This window comes from Oncorhynchus masou, chromosome 32 (assembly GCF_036934945.1).
Source record: "Oncorhynchus masou masou isolate Uvic2021 chromosome 32, UVic_Omas_1.1, whole genome shotgun sequence".
NCBI classification, from domain to species: domain Eukaryota; kingdom Metazoa; phylum Chordata; class Actinopteri; order Salmoniformes; family Salmonidae; genus Oncorhynchus; species Oncorhynchus masou.
Window position 1 is genome coordinate 3,449,781 of NC_088243.1, and position 20,348 is coordinate 3,470,128.

The 20,348-nt window shown below is 48.9% G+C and overlaps 1 protein-coding gene across 1 annotated transcript; it reads right to left on the minus strand.

Annotated features, from left to right (window-relative positions):
* Positions 1-8,135: 8,135 nt before the first annotated feature.
* Positions 8,136-20,241, minus strand: vti1b (vesicle transport through interaction with t-SNAREs 1B). The gene is made up of 6 exons (XM_064953108.1): positions 20,014-20,241; positions 12,079-12,137; positions 10,550-10,735; positions 9,822-9,995; positions 8,542-8,603; positions 8,136-8,317 (listed from the first exon to the last, which is right to left on the minus strand). The coding sequence occupies exons 1-6, from the start codon at positions 20,108-20,110 to the stop codon at positions 8,224-8,226; spliced, it is 672 nt and encodes a 223-aa protein (XP_064809180.1). The 5' UTR covers positions 20,111-20,241; the 3' UTR covers positions 8,136-8,223.
* Between the last annotated feature and the right edge of the window lie 107 nt (positions 20,242-20,348).

Consider the following 20,348-nt stretch of genomic DNA (forward strand, 5'->3'; position numbering starts at 1 on the left):
TTTGGTGCCAACTGCCTTTGTGAGATGCGGTGAACGGATGACCTCCGCATATTGCTCGCCCGAGGAGAGTTTCTCATGATAAGCTGTAGACCACACTACCTACCGAGAGAGTTTTCATCTGTATTCTTTGCAGCAGTTTTACATACCACCACAGTCAGAGGCACTAAGACAGCATCAGCATTGAATGAGCTGTATTCCGCCATAAGCAAACAAGAAAATGCTCATCCAGAGGTAGCGCCCCTAGTGGCCGGGGACTTTAATGCAGGGAAAAGTACATTTGTTTTACCAAATTTCTATCAGCATATTAAATGTGCAACCAGAGGGAAAATAACTCTGGACCCCCTTTACTCCACACACAGAGACGCATAAAAAAAAGCTCTCCCTCGCCCTCCATTTGGAAAATCTGACCATAATTCCATCCTACTGATTCCTGCTTACAAGTAAAAATTAAAGCACGAAGCACCAGTGACTAGATCAATAACAAAAGTGGTCAGATGAAGCAGAGCCTAAGCTACAGGACTGTTTTGCAGTACAGACTGGAATATGTTCCGGGATTCCTCCAATGGCATTGAGGAGTACACCACGTGTCATTGGCTTCATCAATAAGTGCATGCTGTAGTGGGCTGTCTATCAGAGACATGCTGTAGTGGGCTGTCTATCAGAGACATGCTGTCTATCAGTGTGCTGTAGTGGGCTGTCTATCAGAGACTGTAGTGGGCTGTCTATCAGAGACATGCTGTAGTGGGCTGTCTATCAGAGACATGCTGTAGTGGGCTGTCTATCAGAGACATGCTGTAGTGGGCTGTCTATCAGAGACATGCTGTAGTGGGCTGTCTATCAGAGACATGCTGCTGTCTATCAGTGCTGTAGTGGGCTGTCTATCAGAGACATGCTGTAGTGGGCTGTCTGCAGTCAGAGACATGCTGTAGTGGGCTGTCTATCAGAGACATGCTGTAGTGGGCTGTCTGTCAGAGACATGCTGTAGTGGGCTGTCTATCAGAGACGTGCTGCATGGGCTGTCTATCAGTGGGCTGTCTATCAGAGACATGCTGTAGTGGGCTGTCTATCAGAGACATGCTGTAGTGGGCTGTGGGTGGGCTGTCTGTCAGAGACATGCTGTAGTGGGCTGTCTATCAGAGACGAGAGACATGCTGTAGTGGGCTGTCTATCAGAGACATGCTGTAGTGGGCTGTCTATCAGAGACATGCTGTAGTGGGCTGTCTATCAGAGACATGCTGTAGTGGGCTGTCTATCAGAGACATGCTGTAGTGGGCTGTCTATCAGAGACATGCTGTGGGCTGTCTATCAGAGACATGCTGTAGTGGGCTGTCTATCAGAGACATGCTGCAGTCTATCAGAGACATGCTGTCTGTCTATCAGGGACATGCTGTACTGTCTATCAGAGACATGCTGTAGTGGGCTGTCTGAGACATGCTGCAGTGGGTTGTTTATCAGACATGCTGTAGTGGGCTGTCTATCAGAGACATGCTGTAGTGGGCTGTCTATCAGAGACATGCTGTAGTGGGCTGTCTATCAGTGCTGCTGGGCTGTCTATCAGAGACGTGCTGTAGTGGGCTGTCTATCAGAGACATGCTGTAGTGGGCTGTCTATCAGAGACATGGGCTGTCTATCAGAGACATGCTGTAGTGGGCTGTCTATCAGAGACATGCTGTAGTGGGCTGTCTATCAGAGACATGCTGTAGTGGGCTGTCTATCAGAGACTGTCTATCAGAGACATGCTGCAGTGGGCTGTCTATCAGAGACATGCTGCAGTGCTGTCTATCAGTGGCACTGTCTATCAGAGACATGCTGTAGTGGGCTGTCTATCAGAGACATGCTGTAGTGGGCATCAGAGACATGTAGTGGACTGTCTATCAGAGATGCTGCAGTGGGCTGTCTATCAGATGAGACTGCTGTAGTGGGCTGTCTATCAGAGACATGCTGTAGTGGACTGTCTATCAGAGACATGCTGTCTGTCAGACACATGCTGCAATCAGAGACATTAGCTGTAGGGCTGTCTAGATATGTGCAGATCAGAGACATGCTGTGTGGGCTGTCTATCAGAGACATGTGCTGTAGTGGGCTGTCTATCAGGTGCTGCAGTGGGCTGTCTATCAGATAATAATATCAGACATTGTAACTTCTATCAGAGACATGCTGTAGTGGGCTGTCTATTTCTGTCTAATAGTGGATGTCTATAAACACATGATCAGAGACATGCTGTAGTGGGCTGTCTATTGCTGTTGGGCTGTCTATCAGAGACATGCTGTAGTGGGCTGTCTATCAGAAAGACATGCTGTATTTTATCAGGTTGCAGTGGGCTGTCTGTCAGAGACATTGCTGTAGTGGGCTGTCTATCAGAGACATGCTGTAGTGGGCTGTCTAAAGACCTGTAGTCTCTATCAGAACATGCTGTAGTGGGCTGAACTTTTTCTGTTAGTGGGCTGTCTATCAGAGACATGCTGTATTTCTGTCCTGTCTATCAGAGACATGCCTGTCTATCAGAGACATGCTGTAGTGGACTGTCTATCAGTCCCTATCACCCCTCCTCCTCATCAGTCCTGTCTAACCTATCAGAGACAGAGACATGCTCCTCCTGTCTAGTCCTGTCTATCAGAGACCCCTCCAGAGACAGAGACATCCTCAGTCCCTAACCCTGTCTATCCATCTGCTCAGAGACATGCCTGTCTATCAGAGACATGCTGTAGTGGGCTGTCTATCAGAGACAGAGACATCCTGTCTATCAGAACATGCTGTAGTGGGCCTAACCCAGTGGGCCTCAGAGACTGCTCTTCTATCAACGTGCTCAGTGGGCTGTCTATCAGCCTGTGACTGTCTATCAGAGACAGAGACAGTACCAAACATGATAAAACACCACACAAAAATACATTTAAAAACCTGTAGTGGGTTGTTTATCAGAGACATTTATATCAATTCATTACTTTCTGTTATCAGGGACATGCTGTAGTACATGCTCTGTCTATCAGAGACATGCTGGTATATCTATGGGCTGTCTATCAGACATGCTGTAGTGGGCTGTCTATCAATTCATTGCTGCAGTGGAGAACATGCATATTTTTAATTTCATGCATTTCAGTGGGCTGTCTATGAAAGCTGTACTATCAGAGACATGCTGTAGTTCTATCAAGACATGCTGTAGTGGGCTGTCTATGGATGAATCTGTCTTCAACTGCTCAGCCCTCAGGGACATGCTGTGTTGTCTATCAGAGACATGCTGCAGCATCAGAGACATGCTGTAGTGGGCTGTCTATCAGAGTTCATATATATTTATTTATACATATTTTACCTCCTTTTTGCTGCAGTGGGCTCCCCAATTGCTGTAGTTACAGTCTTGTCTCATGCTGTAGTGGGCGGGAGAGGGGCTGTCTATAGAGACATGCTGTAGTGGGCTGTCTATCAGAGACATGCTGTGCATCAGAGACATGGGATCAGAGACATGCGCAGTGGGCCCAGCCTGTAGTGGGCTGTCTATCAGAGACGCACATCAGAGACATGCTGTAGTGGGCTGTCTATCAGAGACATGCCATCACATGCTGCATCAGAGACATGCTGTCAGCAACCGTGTCTTATCTTAACTTTAATACTACATTTCCAATAATATAAACCATGACTGTTTGTTTTTCATATTATTTTGGCACAGGCTTAAGTTGGACTCCCTTTGAAAACCTGGTCTCAAAACATGTAATGGTTAGTCAGCTAGATTTCTGTACCTTAACTGCCCAATAATATAAACTCCTCCCCTAAGTCCCTAGTGTCCCTAAGCGTCCCTATGTCCCTAGAGTCCCTAGCCCCTCCTCCTCCTCAGTCCCTAGCCCCTCCTCCTCCTCACATCCCTCCTCAGTCCCTAACCCCTCCTCCTCCTCAGTCCCTAACCCCTCCTCCTCCTCAGTCCCTAACCCCTCCTCCTCCTCACCCTCCCCTCCTCCTCCTCAGTCCCTAACCCCCCTCCATCCTCAGTCCCTAACCCCTCCTCCTCCTCAGTCCCTAACACTGGTCCCCGCCCCCGTCCTCCCCCGTCTCCCCCCCCAGTCCCTAACCCCTCCCCCTCAGTCCCTAACCCCTCCCCCTCAGTCGCCCTAACCCCTCCCCTCAGTCCCTAACCCCCCTGTCCCTAACCCCCTCCTCAGTCCCTAACCCCTCCCCCTCAGTCTCCCCTCCCCCTCAGTCCCTAACCCCCCCCCTCAGTCCCTAACCCCTCCTCCTCAGCCCTAACCCCTCCTCCTCAGTCCCTAACCCTCCTTCTTTCAACTTCTCAGGACCACAGAGACCGTACCAAAGATAAAACAACACAAAAATACATTTAAAAACTTTATATCAATTCATTACTTTCTGGGCATCGAACCCATTAGTGGAGAACGCATCATCTTTCAGAAAGACTGGCACAGCTGGATGCCTTCACTGCTCAGCCCTCAAGGTGTTGTCATAACAGCAGCATTAGTTGTAGAGTTCATATATATTTATACATATTTTACCTCCTTTTTTCTCCCCAATTGGTAGTTACAGCCTCATACTAAGGTCGGAGAGGTGCATCCCTACAGCCACAACGCACACACTTAACCCGGAAGTTGTCAGCTCCGGGCCCATCGCTGGTGCGAGACTAAGAGTAATTGGAGCATGGGTAACCCAGCATCTCTAGACAGCTAGCAGGCAGAGCCTGAGACCACTAGGAAGGCCCCTACAGTAGAGTTCTATGTCGAGACTAAGAGTAAAGGAGCATGGGTAGGATTGATGAGGCCTTTAACGCTCAGACCTGAGACAAAAACACACACACACAAAAAAAAAAAAGCATCCTACACAGCAACTCGAGTCAGTACATAAACAACTGCAGAAACTTCTTCGTGATAAAGTGTGGACAGAACCAAGGGGAGTTCACTCCTGTATCAGACAACAACATTAACAAGTCTGTATCAGATCAATGTCCAGTATTCATATAACGTTCCTGGGTTCGGGTCCGGTCCGGTACATCCTGGATTGAAACACGGCTCAATGTCCAGTATGGATCAGGTCAGAACAGCATAGTGAGGTATATGGGACGAGGGGGGGGAGAAGAGAGAGAGAACAGGGAAGGAGAAAGAGAGGAGAGGACAGGGAGAGGAGAAAGGACAGGAGAGGAGAGGACAGGACAGGACAGGGAGGGACAGGGAGGACAGGACAGGGAGCGGAGAAAGGACAGGGAGGAGGAGAGGACAGGGAGAGGAGAGAGGACAGGGAGAGGAGGAAAGGACAGGGAGAGGAGAGAGGGACAGGGGAGGAGAGGGACAGGGAGAGGAGAGGGACAGGGAGAGGGGAGAGAGGACAGGGAGAGGAGAGAGGGACAGGGAAGGGAGAAAGGACAGGGAGGGGGAGGGAGGACAGGGAGAGGAGAGAGGACAGGGAGAGGAGAGAGGACAGGGAGAGGGAGAGAGGACAGGGAGAGGAGAGAGGACAGGGAGAGGAGAAGGGACAGGGGAGAGGGAGAGGGGGACAGGGAGAGGAGAGAGGACAGGGAGAGGAGAGAGGACAGGGAGAGGAGAGAGAGGAGAGAGGACAGGGAGAGGGAGAGGCCAGGGGAGGACAGGGAGAGGGAGAGAGAGGACAGGGAGAGGAGAGAGGCCAGGGAGAGGACGGGGAGAGGAGAGAGGACAGGGAGAGGAGAGAGGCCAGGGAGAGGAGAGAGGACAGGGAGAGGAGAGGGCCAGGGAGAGGAGAGAGGCCAGGGAGAGGAGAGAGGCCAGGGAGAGGAGAGAGGCCAGGGAGAGGAGAGAGGACAGGGAGAGGAGAGAGAGGACAGGGAGAGGAGAGAGGACAGGGAGAGGAGAGAGGACAGGGAGAGGAGAGAGGACAGGGGAGGGGGAGAGAGGACAGGGAGAGGGAGAGGACAGGGAGAGGAGAGAGGACAGGGAGGAGAGGGACAGGGAGAGGAGAGAGGACAGGGAGAGGAGAGAGGACAGGGGGAGAGGAGAGAGAGGCCAGGAGAGGAGAGAGGGACAGGGAGAGGAGAGAGGGACAGGGAGAGGAGAGAGACAGGGGAGAGGAGAGGACAGGGGAGAGGAGAGAGGACAGGGAGGGGAGAGAGGACAGGGAGAGGAGAGAGGAGAGAGGACAGGGAGAGGAGAGAGGACAGGGGGGGAGGGAGAGAGGGACAGGGAGAGGAGAGAGGACAGGGAGAGGAGAGAGGACAGGGAGAGGAGAGAGGCCAGGGAGAGGAGAGGCCAGGGAGAGGACAGGAGATGACAGGGAGAGGACAGGGAGAGGACAGGGAGATGACAGGGGAGAGGAGAGAGGAGGGAGAGGACAGGAGAGAGAGGACAGGAGAGGGGAGAGAGGCCAGGGAGAGGAGAGAGGACAGGGAGGAGAGAGAGGACAGGGAGAGGAGAGAGGACAGGGAGAGAGGACAGGGAGAGGACAGGGAGAGGAGAGAGGACAGGGAGAGAGGACAGGGGGAGAGGAGAGGACAGGGAGAGGAGAGAGGACAGGAGAGGAGAGAGGACAGGGAGAGGACAGGGAGAGGAGAGAGGACGGGAGAGGAGAGAGGACAGGGAGAGGACAGGGAGAGGGAGAGAGGACAGGGGAGGAGAGAGGACAGAGGAGAGAGGACAGGGAGGGAGAGGGACAGGGAGAGGAGAGAGGACTGGAGATTGGCCAGGGAGAGGAGAGAGGACAGGGAGAGGGAGAGAGGACAGGGAGAGGAGAGAGGCCAGGGGAGGGAAGAGGAGAGAGGACAGGGAGGGGGGAGAGAGGACAGGGACAGGGAGAGGAGAGGCCAGGGAGAGGAGAGAGAGGACAGGGAGGGAGTTACAGGGAGAGGAGGGGAGGGAGAGGAGGAGAGGGAGAGGGGACAGGGAGAGGAGGAGAGGACCAGGGAGAGGAGAGAGAGGAGAGAGGCCAGGGAAGAGAGGACAGGGAGAGGGAGAGAGGACAGGGAGAGGACAGGGATCATTCTTTCAGGGAGAGGAGAGAGGACAGGGAGAGGACAGGGAGATGACAGGGAGGGAGAGAGGACAGGGAGAGGAGAGGGAGAGGAGAGAGGCCAGGGAGATCTTCAGGGAGAGGAGAGGGAGATGACAGGGAGGGGAGAGGACAGGGAGAGGAGAGGAGAACCAGGGAGAGGAGAGGAGAGAGGACAGGGAGAGCTGTGTCAGGGAGAGGAGAGAGGACTCAGGGAGAGGAGAGAGGACAGGGAGAGGAGAGAGGGACAGGGAGAGGAGAGGGAGATGACAGGGAGGGGAGAGGAGGGAGAGGACGGGAGACTCCCCAGGGAGAGGAGAGAGGCCCATGGAGAGGAGAGACAGGGAGAGTTTAGGGAGGGAGAGAGCCAGGGAGAGGGGAGAGGACAGGGAGAGGACAGGGAGAGGAGAGAGGACAGGGAGAGGAGGGAGGACAGGGAGAGGGAGAGAGGACAGGGGGAGAGAGAGGACAGGGAGGGGGAGAGAGGACAGGGAGAGGGGACGGAGAGAGGGGGGAGGAGAGAGGCCAGGGAGAGGAGAGAGGACAGGGAGGGGAGAGAGGACAGGGAGAGGGAGAGGGAGGGAGAGGACAGGGAGAGGAAAGAGAGGAGGCCAGGGGAGAGGACCAGGGAGAGGAGAGAGGACAGGGAGAGGAGAGAGGGAGAGAGGACAGGAGAGGGACAGGGAGGGAGAAAGGACAGGGAGAAGGGGAGAGAGAGGACAGGGAGAGGAGGAGGGGAGAGAGGGACAGGGAGAGGAGAGAGGACAGGACAGGGAGGAGGAGGAGGGAGAGGACAGGGAGAGGAGGAGAGGGAGGGCCAGGGAGAGGAGAGGGACAGGGGGGGAGACAGAGAGGGACAGGAGAGGACAGGGAGAGGAGAGAGGGGACAGGGAGAGGAGAGGAGGACAGGGAGAGGAGAGAGGACAGGGAGAGGGGGAGAGGAGGACAGGGAGAGGAGAGAGGACAGGGAGAGGAGAGAGGGACAGGGAGAGGACAGACAGGGAGAGGGAGAGGACAGGGAGAGGAGGAGGACAGGGAGAGGGAGAGGGACAGGGAGAGGAGGGAGAGGACAGGGAGAGGAGAGAGGACAGGGAGAGGAGAGAGGACAGGGAGAGGAGAGAGGACAGGGAGAGGAGAGAGGACAGAGAGGGAGAGGCAGGGAGAGGAGAGAGACAGGGAGAGGACAGGGAGAGGACAGGGAGAGGAGAGGACAGGGAGAGGAGAGCTTTGCTGAGCGCTGGCTGCGACCTGTATTGCTTGTTGATGCGTCACCTCCTACTTGCGGAAGAACTTGAGGTAGACGACTGCACCCAGGATGCCCAGCTCCATCAGCATGATGACGGATAACAACAGCTTGTTGGTCATCAGTCTAAAAGAGGAGGACAGACACACACAGCAACTCAATGACGGAGGACAGATTCAACAAACTGAAGAAGAAGCCCCCAAATTTTATTTTTTTCTCAAAAGAGGCCTCTATTGCGAAATAGTACTCACAATTAGAATAACCTGTATAAATACAGACGCCATTTTTACACTAACATGAGGACATGGACCATAGTGGAACAGCGCTGTCCGGAGCCCCGTCTTACTCACCGTCGAGACATGGCTCGTAGGATCTTCCTGCTCCGGCTGAGGTTCTCCCCAGTGTTGACCAGCTAACAGGTGGAACACAACAACGAAAGACAACGACAGGTCATCAGAACTCAACATCTTCTCTTTTCAAAATAAACTCTTTGACGGTTATGATTCCAGCTAACAGGTGGAACACAACAACGAAAGACAACGACAGGTCATCAGAACTCAACATCTTCTCTTTTCAAAATAAACTCTTTGACGGTTATGATTCCAGCTAACAGGTGGAACACAACAACGAAAGACAACGACAGGTCATCAGAACTCAACATCTTCTCTTTTCAAAATAAACTCTTTGACGGTTATGATTCCAGCTAACAGGTGGAACACAACAACGAAAGACAACGACAGGTCATCAGAACTCAACATCTTCTCTTTTCAAAAAAACAAACTCTTTGACGGTTATGATTCCAAGAAAGTCTCAATTTGCTCCCTCCCCTTTATATTTAATGATCTGACAAGTCTGGATAAGTCTGGATCCACCATTTTGTTTACACTGTACAGATCTGTGAACATCGAAGGGTTGGGAGAGACTCGGGACCAGGCTGCCATAGTTCTGACATGAAGGCCACAAAGACTCTCTGATTAGAGTGCTGATCTAGGATCTGTCCATATCATATTTTATTTTACCTTTATTTAACCAGGCAAGTCTGTTGAGAACAAATTCTTATTTTCAATGACGGCTTAGGAACAGTGGGTTAACTGCCTTCTTCAGGGGCAGAATGACAGATTTGTACCTTGTCAGCTCGGGATTCGATCTTGCAACCTCCCAGTGGTTAGAGCGTTGGACTGGTAACCGAAAGTTTTCATGTTCAAATCCCCGAGCTGACAAGGTACAAATCTGTCGTCCTGCCCCTGAACAGGCTGTTAACCCACTGTTCCTAGGCCACCATTTGTTCTTAACTGACTTCCCTAGTTAAATAAAGGTAAAATAAATCAAACTAGACCAACGCTCTAACCACTAGGCTACCTGCCGCTCATCTCATTCATTCTGATCTAGGATCTGTCCATATCATCTCACCATCTCAGATCTGTCTATATAATCTGATCTCAGATCTGTATCATCTCATTCATTCTGATCTAGGATCTGTCCAGATCATCATCTTCTCAATCAGAGCCTTTTGTCTCCAGAGCTTCTCAATCAGAGCCTTTTGTCTCCAGAGCTTCTCAATCAGAGCCTTATGTCTCCAGAGCTTCTCAATCAGAGCCTTGTGTCTACAGACCTTCCCAATCCCACTCACTCGGTCTCTGGTGCGGTCCAGCTGTTCTCTCTGCTCTCCCAGCTCCTCGATGATGTCCACGCCGATCTGGTCTGTCTCTGCGGCGATGCGCTGACTCCTCTCTATACTCTGACTGGCGTTGTTCAGGTGCTCGTGTCCCTGGATCAGCAAGGCCCTCTGAGACTGAAGCTGGGTCTGAAATCAAACAGATAATAAAATCAATCAATTCCTGCACGGAAAGTGCAATAAGCTGTCAGTTGAACGTAAGCCCTGAATATATAATTTTATTGTGTTTCAGGAACGTTGTCTTGTAATATCTCAACAGCATCAGCACATATCAGGGCTGTGTGGTCTTAGCCACTACCAGTTGTAACTGACACCACTCATCCTACTGTAAGGCTACTGTGCGCTTGTTTATTCCACGTGTAACTCTGTTGTTGTTGTTGTTGTTTTCTGTCGCATTGCTTTGCTGTATCTTGGCCAGGTCGCAGTTGTAAATGAGAACTTTTTCTCAATTAGTTTGCCTGGTTAAATAAAAGGTGAAATAAAATAAAAATGGTGAATGGATGGTGTATGTAAACATCTCCAGGCTGAAGATCCCTCTAGGTACAGATCTAGGAGCAGCTTCCCTTCCTGCAATTCTAACATTAACCATTATTAGGGAAAAAAATGCTAAACTGACCCCAGATCAGTGTCTCTCAGGGGCAACTTTACCCTCCTTGAACCAACGTAAGTCAGTCTAGACTCACGCTGTGTTCGTTCTGAGAGGAGTAGATGCCGTAGGCGCCCTCTGCTGGCCGGGTAGAGGACAGGTCAGAGCTCTTCACCTCTCTCTGGAGCTTCCCCAGGTCTCTGCGGAACAGACGCAGCCTGGTGGACATGGCGTTCCGGTAGGACGAGGGAACACCGATCAACTCCTGCTCCATCCCCTGCAGCTGGAGATTCACCAGGAGAAACATTTCATACCCCTCTAAAAATGACATTATAGCTGCCCTCGGCTCCAGCCTTTGCAACCTAATGTGTGTATGTATGAATGAATGAGTGTATATATATAACGCTCCGATCCGGTGACGGAAAACGGGGTAAATTGGTACTTCATGGGGTCCCTTGACCCAGCCTCTGGACTGTGTTTGGGACAGTGGCAAAAACTCCCTATTGGTCGGGCGGAGAAACCCGGGAGGACCTGGCTCCTTGGAGTGGCTGAGATAGATAGATAGATAGATAGATAGGTGTGTGTATCTATATCTGGCTCCTTGGTGTGGCCCTTCCTCTGAGGCTGTACTGGGTCAAGAGATATAGATATCTATATATAGATATGTGTGTGTGTGTGTGTGTGTGTGTGTGTGTGTGTGTGTGTGTCTATCTCTCTATATATATATATATATATACATACACACACACACACACATATCTCTATATAGATATATCTATATATATATGTAAAACAGGAACACCTCTGTGTTCAATTTATTTATGTTTTTTTTTAAAGGCTGAGCTGCACTGTTTTGTTTGGTGTTTACTTTGAAAAAATTATTTTTCTAAATGTCCATTATGAGAGAGATAGATATGTATGTATGTATGTATGTATGTATGCATGTATGCGTGTATGTGTGTATGTGTGTGTGTGTGTGTGTGTGTGTGTGTGTGTGTGTGTGTGTGTGTGTGTGTGTGTGTGTGTGTGTGTGTGTGTGAGAGTGTGTGTGAGTGACACACACACAGATGTTGGGTACTGAAGAAAAAAAAAAACACACAATCTCATCTGGATTAATACAATATTGTTCAATAGAAACAGTTAAATTAGTGAAATGTTAACCCATGTTATTGTAGTACTAGTTCATTCCTTCAACTCTATGCCAGTAGAGCATTTCCATCTGATCCAAGGCTTTATGAGTAAACAACAACCGATCAGGTTATTACTGTCGACTGTGTTTCACTACCAGATCACTAGTACCAGCCGACGGACATTTAGAATAATCTGCTAGAATTTTTATTTTTATTTTGGGGCGGCAGGGTAGCCTAGTGGTTAGAGCGTTGGACTAGTAACCGGTAGGTTGCAAGTTCAAACCCCCCGAGCTGACAAGATACAAATCTGTCGGACAGGCAGTTAACCCACTATTGAAAATAAGAATTTGTTCTTAACTGACTTGCCTGGTTAAATAAAGGTAAAAAAAATAAATTAAAAAAAATAGCTATAAAATCGATACAGATGAGATTTGCGACAGATCGCTTTCCCCCTCCAAGTGTGACATATACAATAAAATACCAAATGGCCGCTTACCACTTCCACTGCCTCTCCGTGTCTTTCGTCAAAAGTTCTCACCAACCTCTTCTTCTCCTCTGTAAAAGAGGAACACCTCTGTGTTTAATTTATTTATTTGTTTTTTTTAAAGGCTGAGCTGCACTGTTTTGTTTGGTGTTTACTTTGAAAAAAAATATTTTTCCAAATGTCCCTTATGATATGCAAGCATACCTAGGCACCAATGTGTCATGAACAACATTAGCTTGAGCAACACTCGTGGAATAGCGGTTCGCCTTCAAAATAAAAGTCTCCCGTTGAAACTGACGCAAACGGATACAAATAGTGGAATTATGACACCATTGTAGTTGGAATAGATTTAATTTAAATAGATGTGACTGTGGATTACAATGTTTGTTTCCAACATCAGGGCTGTTTTCCTAAAATTATTTAAATCCACCTTGTGTTTTGTTTCCTTCAAAATAAAATAAAAACTAGATTTGTCACATCCGCTGAATACAACAGGTATAGTAGACCTTACCGTGAAATGCTTACTTTACAAGCCCTTAACCAACAAGAAGAGTTAAGAAAATATTTACCAAATAAACAAAAGTTTTCAAAAATTATAAAAAGTAACAGTGTAAACTGTGTCACTACAGATTGTAGGTTCGAGTCCAGACTCTGTCACATCAGGCCGCGACCGAGAGACCCATGGGGCGGCGTATAATTGGCATTTTTCCGGGTTAGAGGATGGGATTTCCTTGTCCCATCGCGCATTATAGCGTCTCCTGTGGCGGGCCGGGAGCAGTGCACGCTGACACGGTCGCCAGGTGTACGGTGTTTCCTCCGACACATTGGTGCGGCTGGCTTCCGGGTTAAGTGGGCATTGTGTCAAGAAGCAGTGTGGCTGTGGGCTGGGCTGTGTTTCGGAGGACACACTGCTCTTTGGCCTTCGCCTCTCCCGAGTCCGTACTGGAGTCGCAGCGATGAGACAAGACTGTAACTACCAATACCACGAAATTGGGGAGAAATGGTTCAAAAATGGCTGTTAAGAAGCCTCTTGGTCCTCGACTTGGTGCTCCGGTACCACTTTCCATGCGGTGGCAGAGAGAACAGTCTATTATGGACGCTGCACAACAGTCTTATTCTATTATCATCGGAACAGTCTATTATGGACGCTGTGCAACAGTCTATTATCATCGACGCTGTACAACAGTCTATTATGGACGCTGCACAACAGTCTATTGTGGACGCTGTGCAACAGTCTATTATGGACGCTGTGCAACAGTCTATTATCATCGTCTACAACAGTCTATTGTGGACGCTGTACAACAGTCTATTATTATCGACGCTGTACAACAGTCTATTATTATCGACGCTGTACAACAGTCTATTATTATCGACGCTGTACAACAGTCTATTGTGGACGCTGTACAACAGTCTATTATTATCGACGCTGTACAACAGTCTATTATCATCGACGCTGTACAACAGTCTATTATTATCGTGTACAACAGTCTATTATTATCGACGCTGTACAACAGTCTATTATTATCGTGCTGTACAACAGTCTATTATTATCGACGCTGTACAACAGTCTATTATTACAACAGTCTATTATCGACGCTGTATAACAGTCTACAGTCTCTATTATGGACGCTGTGCAACAGTCTTATCATCGTCAACAGTCTATTATGGACGCTGGACAACAGTCTATTATGGACGCTGTACAACAGTCTATTATGGACGCTATCTATTGGACGCTGTGCAACAACAGTCAACAGTCTATTATGGACGCTGTACAAAACAGTCTATTATGGACGCTGCACAACAGTCTATTATGCGGCAGGGTAGCCTAGTGGTTAGAGCGTTGGACTAGTAACCGAAAGGTTGCAAGTTCAAACCCCCGAGCTGACAAGGTACAAATCTGTCGTTCTGCCTAGTGGTTAGAGCCTGAACAGGCAGTTAACCCACTGTTCCTAGGCCGTCATTGAAAATAAGAATTTGTTCTTAACTGACTTGCCTAGTAAAATAAAGGTAAAATAAATAAAAATTATGGACGCTGTATAAACTGCCGTAGTTCTGGTTGGTATTCAGCGTGCGTTGAACTTTTCCCACTTCCTGTAAATGACTGGTGATTGCTCAGCCGCCATCAGTTCAAGATATATAAGCGCTAGCTTTTACGTTAGCTTAGCATAAGCATTGGGTTAACACCGTTAAGGTGACCGTGTCAGAGGTGAGAGTTGGGCTAATGCCTTGCTTTCTTAGAGAGATGTGGCCTTCGACAAGTCAAAAGGATGCGTTATCTGTTCTGCTGCCACCATTTCTTTAAATCCTCTGTTCTCTGTGAGGGAGACGGGTTAGTGGTGGCCTGTGTTAACCTGCTAGCATAGCATGATTAAGATATTAGTGTTAATGACAGTGGATGTCCTGTTGTTGGTCCTCTACCACCACCTCAACAGGGGGTCAGAGAGCTGTGACCTGTTACCACCACCTCAACAGGGGGTCAGAGGGCTGTGACCTGTTACCACCACCTCAACAGGGGGTCAGAGGGCTGTGACCTGTTACCACCACCTCAACAGGGGGTCAGAGGGCTGTGACCTGTTACCACCACCTCAACAGGGGGTCAGAGGGATGTGACCTGTTACCACCACCTCAACAGGGGGTCAGAGGCTGTGACCTGTTACCACCACCTCAACAGGGGTCAGAGGGCTGTGACCTGTTACCACCACCTCAACAGGGGGTCACCACCTCAACAGAGAGGCTGTGACCTGTTACCACCACCTCAACAGGGGGACCTGTCAGAGGGCTGTGACCTGTTACCACCACCTCAACAGGGGGTCAGAGGGCTGTGACCTGTTACCACCACCTCAACATGGTGCTCCGTGCTGTGCAGTGAGAACAGTCTATGACTAGGGTGGCTGAAGTCTATGACAATTTTATGATCGGTCCTCTGACACCGCTTATTATATAGGTCCTGGACGGCAGGAAGCTTAGCCCTTAGTGATGTAGTGGGCCGTACGCACTACCCTCTGTAGGTGCCTTGCGATCAGATGCCGAGCAGTTGCCATAAAAAGGCGGTGATGCAACCGGTCAGGATGCTCTCGATGGTGCAGCTGTAGAACTTTCTGAGGATCTGGGGACCCATGCCAAATCTTTTCAGTCTCCTGGGGGAAAAGGTTTTAAGTCAAGTCCTCTTCACGACTATCTTGGTGTGTTTGGACCATGATAGTTTGTTGGTGATGTTGACACCAAGGAACTATAAACTCCCGACCCGCTCTACTACGACTAAGTACACACCCCTGAGGGGCCCCAGTGTTGAGGATCAGCGTGGCAGATGTGTTGTTACCTACCCTCACCACCAGGGGGCGTCAGGAAGTCCAGGATCCAGTTGCAGAGGGAGGTGTTTAGTCCCAGGGTCCTTACCTTAAAGATGAGCTTTGTGGGCACTATGGTGTTGAACGCTGAGCTGTCGTCTGTATTTTGTCCAGGTGGGAAATGCATCTTGTCCAGGTGGGAAACGACAGTGTGGAGTTCCTTGCCATTAAAAAAATAATCTGTTGAAATAGCACTGTGGATTTATAGACTTCAGATTTGCAAAGGGGACATAATTATATTGCAATGTACAGCCTTCTCACTGGACCTTGGGTCCATGAAATGAGGTATGAGTCTACTCAGTGACACTCACAGATCATAACTGTGAAGGGTTTACACAAATATCAGCGTCTTGCAGGACATTAACTTTGGGAAATCACCTCACTATTCAGTCTATTGTGAGTATTGGACAATCTTTTTGCAACGTAGAGCCTTACCTATGGATCTGGATGGTCCATGAAATGAGGAGGCCCCTCTGGGGTGAGTGCTTAGTCCCCTCCTGTATTCCCGTGACTTCGTGGCCAAACACGACTCAAACACCATCATGAAGTTTGCAGATGACACAACGGTGGTAGGCCTGATCACCAATGAAAGCCTATAGGGAGGTCAGAGACCTGCCATCTCTCCCTCAACGTGAACTGGATCCTGGACTTCCTGACGGGCCGCCCCCAGGTGGTGAGGGTAGGTAGCAACACATGTGCCACACTGATCCTCAACATTGGAGCTCCCCAGGGGTGCGTGCTTAGTCCCCTCCTGTACTCCCTGTTCACCCACGACTGTGTGGCCAGGCACGACTCCAACTCCATCATTAAGTTTGCTGATGACACAACAGTTGTAGGCCTGGGAGGCAGCCTATAGGGAGGAGGTCAGAGACCTGGCAGTGTGGTGCCAGGACACCAACCTCTCCCTCAACGTCAGCAAGACAAAGGAGATTATCGGTGGACAACAGGAAAAGGAGGGCTGAGCACGCCCCCATTGAGATCGACGGAGCTGTAGTGGAGACGGCCCACATCACTTCAGGAACCTACCAAGGTCCAAACACACCAACACAGTCGTGAAGACGACAACGCCTCTTCCCCTTCAGGAGGCCGAAAAGATTTGGCATGTGCCATCAGATCCTCAGGAAGTTCTACAGTTGCCAAGATCTTGACTGGCTGCATCATTTCTTGGTTAGGCAAGGCGCTATAGAGCTAGTGTGTACGGCCCAGTAGTCACTGGTTGCCATCCAGGACCTCTATACCAGGCGGTGTCAGAGGAAGGACCTAAAAATTGTCAAAGATTCCAGCCACCCAAGTCATAGACCGTTCTCTCTGCTACTGCCAAGCAAGTGGTACCGACACACCAAGTCTGTAACCAACAGGACCCTGAACAGCTTCTACCCCCAAGTCATGAGACATCTAAACAAGAATGCTAAATAGTTAACCAAGTCGCTACCTGGACTATCTGCATTGACCCTTTTTGTACAAACTCTTGACTCATCACATACACTGCTGCTGCTACTGTTTATTATCGATCCTGTTGCCTAGTCACTTAATTCTAAATAGTTAACCAAGTCACTACCTGGACTATCTTCAATGACCCCCTTTTTTTATTTTTTACTCATCACACGCTACTGTCTATCTTTTTAACATCAACGACATCACACCTGGCCAGACCCCCCATGCTCACCCCCCCACCCACCCTCCAGCCCCCCCGTAATCTCCAGCCCCCACCATTTTGCATACATCTGACCATAGTATTGGTTGATGTCGGCCTCAAACTGCACCATTTTGTCTCTCTCCCTCGATCGAGCACTTTTCAACATTTCGATAAGGCATTTGACCATTGAGTATTGGTTGATGTCCAGTTTACATATTTTCAAGATGATTGACAGAGAATGTTTCTTCCCCATCGGGAATCTCACGTCCTGAAACACGCTGACAAATGGAGTAAGATTTACAATGTAATACTTCTGAAAACCAAATGTCTAACTTCTATAGTTTTTATTTACCTATCCTTGTTGATTAGTGACTTTATTCCTAGTTATATGTACATATCTACCTCAAACCCCTGCACATTGACTCAGTACTGGTACCCTGTGTATATAGCCTAGTTATCATTACTCAGTACTGGTACCCTGTGTATATAGCCTAGTTATCATTACTCAGTACTGGTACCCTGTGTATATAGCCTAGTTATCATTACTACTGGTACCCTGTACTGGTACTGGTACCTGTGTATATAGCCTAGTTATCATTACTCAGTGACTCAGTACTGTTATCATTACTCAGTACCCTGTGTATATAGCCTAGTTATCATTGCTGGTTATCATTTCTTCAGCCTCCTGATATCGGTTGAAGAGGCACTGTGTATATAGCGCCTTCTTCACGCTGTCTGTGAAGGGGGACCATTTCACTTGTCCGTGATGTGGGGTTATTGTTGGTAATCAAGCCCACTAATCAGTGAGAGTTTGTTTCCCTGACACCAGACTCCCTCAGGGCCCTCACCTCCTCCCTGTAGGCTGTCATTACGTCGTTGTTGGTAATCAAGCCCACCACTGTACCCTGTGTATGTAGCCTGCAGACTTGATGATTGAGTTGGAGGCGTGCATGGCCACGCAGTCATGGGTGAACAGGGAGTACAGGAAGGGGCTGAGCACGCATGTGGGGTTATTGTTGGTAATCAAGCCCACTTCAGTTTTGTTTCCCTGACCTTGTGGGGCCCCAGTGTTGAGGATCAGCGGGGTGGAGATGCTGTTACCTACCCTCACACCACCTGGGGGAGTTGGAGCGGCCCATCAGGAAGTCCAGGATCCAGTTGCACAGGGCGAGGTTCAGACCCAGGGTCTCAAGCTTGATGACGAGTTTGGAGGGTACTATGGTGTTGAATGCTGAGCTGTAGTTGATGAACAGCATTCTCACATAGGTATTCCTCTTGACCAGATGGGTTAGGGCAGTGTGCAGTGTGGTTGCATCGTCTGTGGACCTTTTGGGCGGTAAGCAAATTGGAGTGGGTCTAGGGTGTCAGGTAGGGTGGAGGTGATATGGTCCTTGACTAGTCTCTCAAAGCACTTCATGATGACGGAAGTGAGTGAAACGGGGCGGTGATCGTTTAGCTCAGTTACCTTCGCTTTCTTGGGAACAGGAACAATGGTGGCCCTCTTGAAGCATGTGGGAACAGCAGACTGGTATAGGGATTGATTGAATATGTTCGTAAACACACCAGCCAGATGGTCTGCACTCTGAGGACGCGGCTGGGGATGCCGTCTGGGACGGCAGCCTTGCGAGGGTTAACACATTTAAATGTTTTACTCATGTCGGCTGCAGTGACGGAGAGCCCGCAGGTTTTGGTAGCGGGCTGTGTCAGTGGCACTGTATTGTCCACAAAGCGAGCAAAGAAGTTTAGTTTGTCTGGGAGGAAGACATCATGGTCCGTGAAGGGGCTGGTTTTCCTTTTGTAGTACGTGATTGACTGTAGACCCTGCCACATACCTCTCGTGTCTGAGCCGTTGAATTGCGACTCTACTTTGTCTCTATACTGACGCTTAGCCTGTTTGATTGCCTTGGAGGGAATAGCTACACTGTTTGTATTCGGTCATGTTTCCGGTCACCTTGCCCTGATTAAAAGCAGGGGTACATGTACATACCACCTCAATCAGCCTGACTAATCGGTGTCTGTATATAGTCTCGCTACTGTCATTTTTCACTGACTTTTTACTGTTGTTTTTATTTCTTTACTTACCTATTGTTCACCTAATACCTTTTTTGCACTATTGGTTAGAGCCTGTAAGTAAGCATTTCACTGTAAGGTCTAGACCTGTTGTATTCGACGCACGTGACAAATAAACTTTGATTTGTGACAAAAGATTTGGACACCCAGAGTATGGAACCTGGTGGTGAGTACTGCAACCGAGGACAGACTATTTTTATTTCTACACGCTTCAGCACTCGGTGGTCCCATTCTGTGAGCTTGTGTGGCCTGCCACTTCGCTGCTGAGCCGTTGTTGCTCCTAGACATTTCCACTTCACAATAAAAGCACTTACAGTTGACCGGGGCAGCTCTAGCAGAGGAAAAATTTGACGAACTGACTTGTTGGAAAGGTGGCATCCTTACGACGGTGCCAAGTTGAAAGTCAAATGAGCTCTTCAGTAAGGCCATTCTACAGCATGGCTGATTGCATGACTGTGTACTCGATTTTATGCCAATATACCATGGCTAAGGGTTGTTCTTTAAGCACGACGCAACACGGAGTGCCTGGACACAGCCCATAGCCGTGGTATATTGGTCATATATCACAAACCCCAGATGTGCCTTATTGCTGTTATAAACTGGCTACCAATGTAAATTAGAGCAGTACAAATAAACGTTGTGTCATACCCGTGGTATACGGTCTGATATTCCACGGCTGTCGGCTAATCAGCATTCAGGGCTCGAACCACCCAGTGTAAAAATTTACATTTATTTGATAGCAACCATATTTTGTACATTTAACAGCAGTGGGCGGCTAAGCAGAAGTAAAACTAAAGCAAGACAACAGGAGGGTCAGCTAATGGTTGTGGATTGGAGCGATATTTAGAATGCAAAATACATATTTACAGATGCAAATTCAACTGGTTTTTTTACCTCCTTGACATTTCAGTAATCTGTCAGGCATCAACTTCAGTTCGTCATAAAGGGATTTGAAGATCTCCTGCAGCTTTTCAAACTCTTCCGATGACATTTTGCTTTTATTTTAGCAGCAGGATTTGTGTTTTCAATTGTCCGTTTCTTTCTTGACAACACAAACGCCCAAATATTAGAAAATTAAACTGTTAATTGCCGCTTATACGCTTTGTTGATAAAACCGTAAACCCCAAACAAGATCCTCGGGACTCTTTCCGCATTCTGGTGATCGCGTGTCACATGTCTAGCGTCACTGCCTGCCTAAAGTGAATATCCTGCCCAATTATCACGAATGA